The sequence below is a fragment of the Limanda limanda genome, chromosome 16 (genome assembly GCF_963576545.1).
Source record: "Limanda limanda chromosome 16, fLimLim1.1, whole genome shotgun sequence".
NCBI lineage: Eukaryota > Metazoa > Chordata > Actinopteri > Pleuronectiformes > Pleuronectidae > Limanda > Limanda limanda.
This window is the reverse complement of record NC_083651.1, coordinates 23,017,322-23,028,822: the sequence shown is the minus strand read 5'-3', so window position 1 is coordinate 23,028,822 and position 11,501 is coordinate 23,017,322. Positions and strand designations below refer to the sequence as shown.

At 44.1% G+C, this 11,501-nt stretch overlaps 1 protein-coding gene across 3 annotated transcripts in view; it reads right to left on the bottom strand.

The window, feature by feature from the left end:
• Nucleotides 1-563: 563 nt before the first annotated feature.
• The window catches only part of myo1b (myosin IB), a 60,209-nt gene continuing 49,271 nt past the window's right edge, over nt 564-11,501 (bottom strand). Inside the window, exons 19-31 of one of the 3 annotated variants that reach the window (XM_061088221.1) lie at nt 10,897-11,046; nt 10,711-10,779; nt 10,524-10,610; nt 10,052-10,138; nt 8,991-9,077; nt 8,029-8,115; nt 6,672-6,746; nt 6,396-6,530; nt 5,621-5,727; nt 5,314-5,446; nt 4,174-4,326; nt 2,879-2,994; nt 564-2,778 (exon numbers count right to left, since the gene is read on the bottom strand). In XM_061088221.1, coding sequence (XP_060944204.1) covers nt 2,646-2,778; nt 2,879-2,994; nt 4,174-4,326; nt 5,314-5,446; nt 5,621-5,727; nt 6,396-6,530; nt 6,672-6,746; nt 8,029-8,115; nt 8,991-9,077; nt 10,052-10,138; nt 10,524-10,610; nt 10,711-10,779; nt 10,897-11,046 — 1,419 coding nt within the window. In that variant the 3' untranslated portion in view covers nt 564-2,645. The remainder of the gene's footprint in view (nt 2,779-2,878; nt 2,995-4,173; nt 4,327-5,313; nt 5,447-5,620; nt 5,728-6,395; nt 6,531-6,671; nt 6,747-8,028; nt 8,116-8,990; nt 9,078-10,051; nt 10,139-10,523; nt 10,611-10,710; nt 10,780-10,896; nt 11,047-11,501) is intronic. The other 2 variants (XM_061088219.1, XM_061088220.1) reach the window with 2 other exon arrangements.

The window sequence follows — 11,501 nt, the reverse complement described above, 5'->3', positions numbered from 1 at the left end:
GGGGAGGCCGGGACTCCTCCTTCCTTTCCCAGCCTGCTGAGCGGTGGGAACCGGGTACTGGGCAGCCCAAAATGGTTTTGCTATTTATACCACTCTGCGCTCAATCTGAGGGCTGCTCCCCGGAGACCTGTTGCCGGCAGCTTTCCCCAAGCCGCGGAATTTAACCCCAGGACAGCTCTCCCCAGATGTGATGGAAAACATCTGGCCAGCTGCTTGACTACAAGGCCCAGGCTGTCCAATGCTACCAGCCCACAGGACCCAGCCAACACCCGGCTGGTACTGCTGATAAATAGCAACCTTTAAATTAATGTGAGATTTAATCATCTGATGCAAAGATGTCTGGTTTTGAATATCGCCTGCAGACTGTGGGCTGCATGGAAAGTGTTACATGAAGAAAAAAAGCCCTGAATCATTCTGCTCCCTTCATTTAATATTGATTTAGTCAGAGGTTTTCTTCACAGCTAGATGTGGATGACTTGCAGAAATGTAGGCACCTCTTTAATAAATGAACACCGGTATACATAAGAAAGTAACCATGCAAATAAGGCCACCGACTCACAGAATAACATTTATTCATTACTGATTTTTATTTAATTTAAAAAAGAGATAACTTGCAAATGTTACATCGACTTCTACTGAAACATTCCCATGTTGCATGTCTCAGCACAGGTTAACATTAGGCACACAAGAATGCAGACGACCATTTTGCAGCTCTAGCCATTGTTCAAATACGAGACAAAGAAAAGAGCGAGAGAAAGGAAAGGGGAGTAAGGGGGGGGGAGACATCACCTTAGCGAAGCTGCGTGGAAACAGTGCGGAGCCCGGAGAACAAACACGTCAAAACTGGCTCAAACGTTCCCACGCGTGGGACCGCAACAAGTGATTTCTCAAGTCCCTGTGTCGTGTGTGTGTGTGTGTCGTTAAAAACATACAAGGAACATACAACCCAAGATACTCTGGATTACAAAACTAAACACTAGACCAAGTTTGGCTGGTTGACTTAGGAATCAACGGTACAAAACTCACACCCAGTACATCCAAAATACAGATGATTATAATCAACATACCTGAAAATAGAGCACTCCTGCTTCTTTGATACTCATATTTGGCTTGTGTGTAAATATATGCGTACCAGTTGTTTTTTTCTGTCCTTCTTGCAATGTGAGCGCGCTAGAAAGTTGTAAAAGTTTAAACTGGTTTGATACAGCAAGAATCAATGGTCATGTGCATGTCGTTTTTGTTTTGTTTTTTGGTCTTGGAAAGACACATCCGAGTGAATCGAGCACGACAACACGTCAAGCTGCGGTGGCGAGAAGAAGAAAAAGCAACAGAAAACAGCCGCTTCACAAACACAGCAATTAATATGAGGATACTAGAGAAACCCTTTGTCCATGCCAGGGCCACGACCTTAGGAGCCTATGTACAGCGATGGTACAGTGAGGGCGACTGCTATGGGTTCTCACTACTGCCTCTTTGAGAATAATCGAGAAAAAGCGTTTTAATTTATTGCACACAAAAGAAAAAAACATCAGTATCAAGGGTTTTTCATTTTCCACTGGAATGTCTATATTGCCCTTTTCAGCATCTTTAATTAAATCCCACATAAAAAATGAGCGGATGTTCTTAGAGTCAGACGTGACGTTTCTAAGTGTGAAGGGATATGAAATCAGTCGGAAATGAAGCTTCGTCAGAAACTTGTGCTTGTAGAGGGAATGGAGATCGATCGCGTGTGCAATGCAATCGAAATATAAATCTACCACCAGCTTGATTCGCCCCCGAGTTCAACTGTTTTTGGCCTTGATTTGATCAATACTAGGAAGTGAATGGGGTCGATCACCTGTGTGGTTTGCGTTTGCACACCGACGCGTGACAAGTCGTGGGACCTGTTCAATGGCACGTAGGAATTGTTGATACAAAGAAAAAAAAAGTGGTTTTACAATAATCTTGCAAAAAAATCACATCTGGCTTCTCAACTGCCCGCTGTGCTAATTCTGTTTGTCAGAGAGAGAAAATATATATATAGAAAATAATACATCAATACAATCAAATTCACTTTCCCGCTCATCCTCTTTTGGTTACACCGAGGTGAAAACAAGTGCAGTATTTTTTTTTTTTACTTTCATCATCAGAGAAGCTAAACTCTTAAAAAGAGGGCGAGCGGCTCAGATAACGATGACGCGTTCCTCTGAAGAGCGACTCAGCGTTCGGGGAGAACAATCATCCACATCACCGCCGGGACACAAACGTCTCTTGTGCTCCACCAAGATCTATTTTTCTTCAACTCTCGACCCCAGTTTTACAAAAGAACACCGGTGAAACATATATTTTTTTTACCAAATTTCTGTGGCATGCAACCCGGCTACCGGTTCTCTCTGCCTAAATAAAAGTGGCACATGATTACAGCGAAAGTGGTGCCAGAGTAAATCTGATAGCAAGAGACTGAAGGGGAAAGCAACAACACAACAAGCCAAATAACTGCACTGTCATTTTTTGGTGGAGGGGGGGAGGGGTAATGGGGTGATGGTTCTTTCGGAGTGGGTGGTGGTTCTGCGTTCTACTCCCTCCCCAGTCTGAGCCCTCTGGAGCAGCACTGGAAGCAGGGAGGAGGTGGATGATGGGCTGGGGGGGGGGCTGGGGGGGCTGCACTATGCCGTTGTGGGCACCGACACCTCCAGCAGCCGGTTGTTCTTGCGCTTGCAGGACACGCTGTTGCCGTTCTTGGGGACCGCCTGGATGAACTTCACGCACACTTTGTCCTGTTTGAACTGCACCAGGAACCTGAGGCACAGACAGAACAGCCGAGTCATTACACACGAGCCGGAAGCAAAACATGCTGAGTCACAGCCTTGGACCTTAATGAGCGCACGTGCTCCCTTACTCGTCTGAGATGTCGATGTCTGCAGCCGTGGTGCCCATGCGGTGGATTTTGGTGATGATCTCGATCAGGTGCTCACTGCTGAGTAAGAAATCGCCTTTGACAGCTGAGGCCGAGCCCTGGAGTAAAATAACACAATTACAGAGTCATCATAGGCTTAATTTCATCTATTCTACTACTTCCAGAAATCTGGAGAACCCTTCCTCTTTGCATGTGTATTGTTAAGAGTCCAAAGAAGTAGTGTTGAAATTGGTTTGACATGGACACATGACACATTCAGGATTAATAAACTCTGTATAAACACCAGCGCTCTTTAGCAGCATCATGGGATTCATGGATGTAAGTGACGCTGTCGATCACAACATCAGAGCGTTCAGTAGTTCAACTGAACGTTGAATAAACCGGTGAACAGCAGCGGTGGTTCACCCTCACTGTTCTCTGGACTGAGTCCTGCAGTCTTTACTTCTGCAGGTCACTTTTACAGCTCATTCCAAATAGACATGATTAGAACTGGCACTGCACTAGTATACTATATACTCTATAGTATAGAGAGAGTAGCAGAACAATATAATACTTAGTTACACAAGTTTTATTAAGTTTGTGGGACTTCTATCATTCATGTTTACCCAGTAGATTATATTACAAAGTGGTATTTCCATTACTTTCATTTAGGCCGCTGTTTTTTCTCATTTGTTGATTTATTTTGTCAATATCATCACTTTATGGTAACATTTGCTCATTGTTTTACAGCCACTCATTCATTAATAACCTTAGTTTTGTTATTTTACCTTTCTCTGAGTGTGTGTGCGTTGTGTGTCTGTGTGTGGTTTGTGGCAGTCGGGGGACCTGGGGTTTGGTTTAACAGGAAAAACTTAACTCCTGCAAAATGTTTACTTGTTGTGTTCCTCAAATTCAATAAAAAGCTAAAAGCACTGGACAAAAAAAAAGTTTGGAATCAGCACTAACTGAGGTGAGAGATTTCCCAAGAGCATTTAAACCAAAAGTACAATTTCATTCGGCAAATGCAGCAAATCTATATCAGTTAGTGGAAGCCAGATTATTGCAGGCTGCACAAATGTAGTCGAACTTCTTGGTTTAGCATCCGTACATATTCAGAATAACCTCACAGCTGTCCTGCACAAGAGAAACACTGTATAACTGCAGCAGGATTTAAAGGAACAGTTAAGGGACATTTTGATTTGCTGTCCTGCCGAGAGTTAGACGAGAAAATCGCCTTTCTAAACTTTGGAAACCAAAACAGAAGGGAATCATGATTCTGCTCGAACGCTTTATCTCACCTCTTTGAGCTTGAGAGCAAAGAAGCCGTCGCTCTGCGTGCTGACCGACACGCTGGCGAGGTCCGGCAGGGGGACGCTGGCCTTCACCTGGCCCGTCTTCTGGTCGGCCAGCACCACGCTGTTCTTAGTCAGCAGGAAGAGCCGAGCCGTTCCCTGAGAACCAGAGCAGAGACGAGTCAGAACAATGAGTGTGTCTGCATGTAAAGCAACATTTTGTATATTGACCTCATTCATTAGACATTATTTAACTCCCAAATCACGTACACGTCATTATTAGATAATTTATTCCTTGAGAAAAATAAATTGTTTTTCTCAAGGAAAAACAATTTATAAAAGAAAGACATCAAAATGCAGAAAGAAATTAATAAGTGCATTTAAACCTAGGTGTTGATTCTTTATGCAGTATTTATTGATTCCCAGCTTCATATAAACTGGATGTTGAGGCATAAACATAGTACCTTTGAACAAAAATATAACCAATATTTACAATTATTGTATTAAAAATACAAAAACAACCGATACGTACTCCACCGATTGTCTTTTTAAAAGACATACACAGGTCAGAGTAGTACGAGAAAGAGTGAACATTTCTATAGTTACAGCTCTATAGTTACAGAGCTGAGTCTGAATTTAACTCACTTCCATATTAAATTGCCACAACGTCATCATATGATAATACGTGTGTACATAATCAGACTAATGACCTTATTTGGATTAAAGTAAATCAGAAAATGCTGTTTACATGGCAAGTGTTTTATTCAGGTAAATATCAGAATATATATGTCCGTGTAAACGTGTCTTATGTCATTCTAACTTTGTGCAACATGTCAAAATGTCGACATCGTCAGACGCAGACGGTGAAACAAGTGTTTTTAGTTGTTGTTGTGTCTCATGATGCAAGTCGGAGTAAAGAGTAAAACACTGTGAACAAGCCCGGACACGTCTGCTTCCTGCAGGAACAACAACAATGCAGGTTGTTGAACTGTCAGAAGCAGCAGGTTGCTGCACAGTGCGAAGAAATACCCCCCCCCCAAAAAACAGACTTCATAGTTTTGTATCGTACTAGACCTGTGTGGAAAAGATAGCAGGCCACAACGTGATAAACAATAGATATATCTTGGATAAAGTCGTCTTTCTTACCTTTCCATTTGCTCTGTTGATCTTGTTAACCACGTCCGCCAGCAGCACCTTGTCCTCCATCGCTATGCTGAGCTTCTGGTACTTGGGGTTCTTGTTGATCTCCAGGTAGTCTCCTTTGAAGGGCTGACTCACACTGAGACACAACACAGACACACAGGTGTTCCCAAGGTGAGGCACGCAACATGTCTGGTGCCTCTGCCGCGGAATTACAGAGTCACTAATCTACTTATCTATCCAAAAGTGTCAAGAGATATTCTTTTATACAGCGTGAAACAAACAGCACTCTGCTCCAGTGAGTTTCGGGTACCTGCTCGGGTAGAGAGCCTTTTTATCCTTGAAGATCTCACTTGCCTCCAGCTTCTCTTCATACACTGCCTTCTTCTCCACTGTGAACTGGCTCCTGTATTTCTTGCACTGAACACACAGACACAAGAGACGTTAAAACAATAATATAGCAACATTTATATTTTGAGTTTAAATAAAAACGATCTTAGCTGCCTTTTTTGTATCACTTCTTGTTGAAACAAAATACACAAAAGGCTTTTGTCTCTCAAATTCTGTTCACGTTCGTCTAAATCCGAGTTACTGATCACGTCTTCTTTCATCCATCCACCTGACAGATGTGGTGTATCAGGAGGCTGGTTACACAGCAGGGTGTTTGCACATGGGCTGTTAAAAAAGATCACGATAAGAGGTGAAGTTTTGTCAAAGAAGGAGAGCCGGGGGGGGTTTATCTTATCGAGTTAAAAAAACGGCGTCGTGGGACCTACGAGCGTTTGTTAGGTTACGATGAGCCGGATTCCGGAAAGATATCTGAGATAGGTTGAGCTTTCTTCGTGGTACAGACCCCTGGTGGTGAAATTCAACCACTGACCCACATGTTCAGTCAGTTTTGTTCATTGAAAGCTGAAATAACTGTAAAGTTTCTTTGCATTGTGGTCTATAATACGTAAAAAAGATCTTGCAGGTTGCGTTTACTCTTTTTGCTCTGTAATGAATGCCCAATAATTCACATTTCTTTGTTTCTATTGTATTCCCTGGATTGTGCGATTCTAATCTGACACTGGACTTTGAAAACTGACCCTCCAAAGATGGAAGATTCTCCTGAGCTCTGAGTGGACTCCACCCAGGAAGAGATAGGGTCTTGCAGGCCAGCTCTTGTCTATGGGCGACATGGAGGGCAAGGTGCTCTTCAGACCCAGGAAGTACTTTTGCATCTGGACAAATGGAGACATACGAGAACTGTTAGGCAAGGAAAAAACGTTTGTTGTGACAGCGTGTAAAAAGCTAATAATTACATTCTACGCAAACGTTTATTCAAGGTAAACATTCAGGCATATGTTTCGAGCACTACTTACAATTCTCTGGATGGTGAAGTCGTAGATCTTCTTGCCTGCGTTCGCCCTGAAGAATTTTCTGTATTCTCTGCGGATCTGTTAGAGCAGAAAAAGTTAAACAAACAAATAAACCTCCAGGCGCCTATTTCCACCGGTTAGTTTGACGTGAAGCAGGGAAGAATAAGACAACAGTGACAGGAGGATGGCAGCACAGAATAAAAAAACAGACACTTTGTTAGTCACAAAAAAACGATGAACAACATGGAACAGAAACAAAGTAAACTCTGCGCTGTTGGAATCCACCACAAAGGATTTACTGACAAGTGGATGATGGTTATGAAACCGACCTTCATGCCGACCTTGACTGTGCACATGGAGACGTGAACAGCTGCCTTGTGCATTATGAGGTGCGAAGCAGTCAATTAACACGGTTACAAAGATTAAAGCTGCAACGAGGACAACGTTATGAAACCGAACAGAACACATAACAGATAATCACCAAAAACTGAGGACACACACACACACCTGAAGACAAAGAAAGAACAGGTGGGACAAAAAACTGTTAGACAACAAACAGTGCTGCTGTGTATGGGGGTTAGTTTCACAGATAGAGAAGAAGCACACTGAGAAAGATGTTGAGAAGAGAGAGAGACACACACACACACACACAGCGTCTGCCACGTCTGTCAGGCTCTGTTGGTTTAAATTTTTTAGCATTAAAAACCAAATTTCGCTCGTCACATCTTTGCTATTTCCAACCAGAGAAATTGTTCCGATGAAAACTGCCGCTCTGAAGGCTGCGGGATTATTTTGAGAAACCGGGGCTTGGTTTTCAGTTTTTCAAAAATAGGAGTTCTGCCGGTGATTTAAGCATCTCAATGAAAAATCCATTCACTTTCTTGTCAGTGTTGGTAGAAGACTCAGATGAAACAATCCCAGTCTGGAAACCACAGGGGTAAACAGTCAATGTTTGGGTTCTGATTTGGGTGAACCTCTCCTTTAGGATGAGATCACAGTGAATGTGGGGGAAGGGGGACTCTTAAAAAAATACGATGTTCTGGTCGTATAGAAGTCACTGCAATTAGGTGACTCAAAGCTGATTTGTGTATAACAGTGGTGGAAACATTAAGCTACTTTGCAACTTAATCTTCTTTAATACATCGGCCTATTACCACATAATTACTCATGTCCCTTTGTGCTTAACCCTTTGAAACAACGGCAGGATAATGAACCGAGTGGGATCACAACGCTTGGCAGACACTGGCTTCCTGAAGACGAACGCGAACACAGATAGGATTAGATGAGGAGGAGTTAGGGGTCGGGGGTGGTGATTAGGTGGCGGACTTGGTGAGGAGCTGTGCCGCCGGGGGGGTGGTACCTTGAGTCCCTGCCAGTACGCCCAAATCACAGCGACAGCGTGCTTACGCCGGGCCTCTTCCTTCAGTTTCCGCAGCTCCCTGCGAGCCTGTTCGGGGGGGTGGGCGGGAGGAGAGAGAGAGCGGCAACAAATGAAGCAAGAGACAATAGAGGGAGGAGAGAGAAATACTGTTTTTGCCTCAGAGGTCAGCAGGCATCAAATACACAAACACGCTCGTACACACTACACACGACCATGAAGAGACTGTTAAAGTACAGCTCCACTGCTCCAGGCTCCCAGAGAGGAATCTGGCTCTGTAGGTCAAAGCAACTGTTAGTAGGGAAACTTCTGGAAGGGACTTTAAAAAAAAACAAAGGCAAATAGCAAAAGTCACAGCTCAGGCAGCAGAGGTCACTTCAAACAATCCAAACAGATCCATCTAGAAGACAAACAGTACTGCAAGGCAAAGGGTCAACATGCGGCAGCTACACAAGATGGAAGAAGTCATGCAGGAAGAGCAGGCGGCGTGCAGTGGCATCTGTCCTGTGTGTGTGTGTGTGTGTGTGTGTGTGTGTGTGTGTGTGTGTGTGTGTGTGTGTGTGTGTGTGTGTGTGTGTGTGTGTGTGTGTCTGCATCTTCCATGGGATGGCGTTGCCCACGTAACGGTGAGTCACTAACTAGTATTTACAGGAGAATTACAATATTGCAGACACAGCTGCAAAGACAGTCTTTGAGAATAAACAGCAAGTTAGCAAAACAACTTCTTTAACTCCCACATCCAGTGGACAACAGCTTGTGTGTGTGTGTGTGTGTGTGTGTGTGTGTGTGGTATATGGTTGTAAACCTTGTGTACTCGATGTAGACAATGCATATTATGAGGTTTTCTGGGGAGAATGGGGGAGCTGGTAACGGGTTGACGGAGGCAGCAAGTCACGGAGTCACGGCAAGTCAAAAAACAAAAAAACGACAGGCTTCCCAAATACCTTGGTGCCCTGCCAGCCGGCCCAAATGACCGACACGGCGTGCTTATTCCTCGCCGCCTCCTTCAGCTGCCGCAGCTCTCTCCGGGCCTGATGGAAAGCAGGGGCAGTGGTGGAGGAGGTTAATTTCAGGGACAGTCACAACTGGGATGGTCTCAGGAGAGGCAATGAGTGGGTGAGCAACACGGACGAGAGACAACAGTCCAGAGACGAGACGTCAACATGCGTGGAAGCAATGAGCGATGTTCATGTCATGTGACTGATTTTAAAATGGAGCCATGTTGCCACAATGGGAGAGTCCACTCTGTGTTATCTGTTGCTTCCAACGAAATAAGAAGCCGCCATGTTCGCCGGGAACAAAGTTCATACGGAATAATCGCTGACAGCCAATCAGGAGTCAGGATTAATCGTTATCAACAGAGACCTTGAAATAAAGTATTGATCATTAACAACTAGGAATATCTGAGGTGAGTGTAAACTGATAAGATTATGGTAATCATGAAGACTAACAAATCTGCACGGTGGCTGCGATTTCACTCACTGAGGCTTTCTAAGTGTCATCATACTGAAATAATTCGATGTTTAGGCGTAAGAGCTTCCTGCTGTTTCGCTGTTGGCACATCAGTATATTAAAATTAGGCTTCACAGCAGGAGCGGGAATTAAAAAAACGGAGTGAAAAATCGTGGGCGGTGGGCACTGTAGGGCTGAAGTAATTATTAGATTGCATGAAAACACCAGACTGGATAGACACCAAACCAAAACGTTTTTTAAAACACATGAGCTACTTTTTGGGGTTTGGTGTTTATTAGTCTAGAAATCTAGTTTTTTTTATCTGTAATTTTACAGATGAACAATGAACCATGTCCAGTCAAACCTACATGTAACAGGAGGACAAACTACAATAAGGCACATTAAACAGGCCAGTGGACGGCAGAGGGACCGGGTTCAGAGCGGCTGCTGCTTCTCTATGAGGTGAGCATGGGATGGGATGGGATGGGATGTGGTGAACAGGAGGGTGACAAGACAGCTGGGACAGCGACACACTACGGCTGGGTGGAAATACCTTGGTTCCCTGCCAGTATGCCCAAATTACTGTCACGGCATGTTTATTCCGCACTTCTTGTTTTAGACGCCTCAGCTCCATCCGAGCCTGGTGGGATGCGGTGGGCGTTAGGTAAGACGGGTGGAGGATGTGAGAAGGCAAAGAATCATCATAAGAAAAAGGGAGGTGAAAGAGGATTGGGAGGGAAACAAAAGAAAAAAAACAGGAGAAGTTGCAGTTTGTGTGATCAGGAAGAGAAGCAGGATTAAAGGGAACCAGCAGCAATGATATCAAGGAGAGCTTTGTTAAAGAATAGACTTTCTTCTGTAACACTGTGAGGCCGTTAGGCAGGATCGCTGCATGTGATGAGAAACAAGAGCTGTTAAGTTGTCCAGAGTCGCCTTTTTCAACATGGATAAAAGTCTGCATCAAACCCCGGCTGAGGTAAACACCTCTCTCTCTGATATCTCTCTGCACTTCAATGCATCAGTACCTGGGTGCCGTGCCAGAACGCTGAGATGGTCGTCACCGCCTCCACACATCTCTTCTGATGCTTCAGCTCTCTCAGGAGTTTGCGGGCCTGGTGGAAAAAATAACAAGCCAGCAGATGTGTTAATGTTTCTGCATCGCTCTCCGTTACAATTCAGTCTGAACAGCGAGTTTAATGGAAAGGTGCGAACCTGCCATCCTCGGGTGTAGGACTGCACCACTGTGGTGGCGCTCTTGATCTGCTTGTACTTCTTTTGTTGCTGTGGGATGGAAAAGGAGACGATTTAAAAAAAAAACACCTAATGCATCAACACCAATCAGTTTATTTTGCTTTGTGTATGGATTTCTTTGATTCCTCGGCAAGGGGGGGGTCTCACCGCGTATCGACGGTACCAGGCTGACACCACTATCTGACTCTTCTTCAGCAGCAGGAAGTGTTTGCGGCACTTCCAGCCGCGGTAGATCTTCTGAATGAGCGTGGCCAGGTCCTGCAGGCATTGCCTCCTCCTCTCCTCCAAGAAGAAGAGCTGCAGGAAGAGAGAAGAAGGAACTGAGCACGGCAGAGACAACAGAAACCACTTATATGACGTGTGTCTTTTATATTTATTCAAGAAGGTGCACAATCTTTTTAACATTGACAGATATCAATAAAAAAAACTCATTTTATCAAAGCAAATAGTGATTCAGTGATATCGAGAACAAAGTGCAGTCCTCCCTGGTTTACTGCTCAGACCTTAAGTAATATAATAAAAAGAAATGACCTGTGTGAAACGACTTCAGGTCATCAGTGACGTATGAGCAACATGTTATTGTCCCTGTAAAGCCAGTGCACCATTCCTTTCACCTGAATCTATCCTGGCTGTTTTAATGTCACTCACTCAGAATTTTATTTAATGGCTCATAACAACGATTTCTCCAAACCTACGTAACAATTAAAGCTCGGGGGTGCGGCTACGGTTAAATATTTTCTGGAAACTTTGAT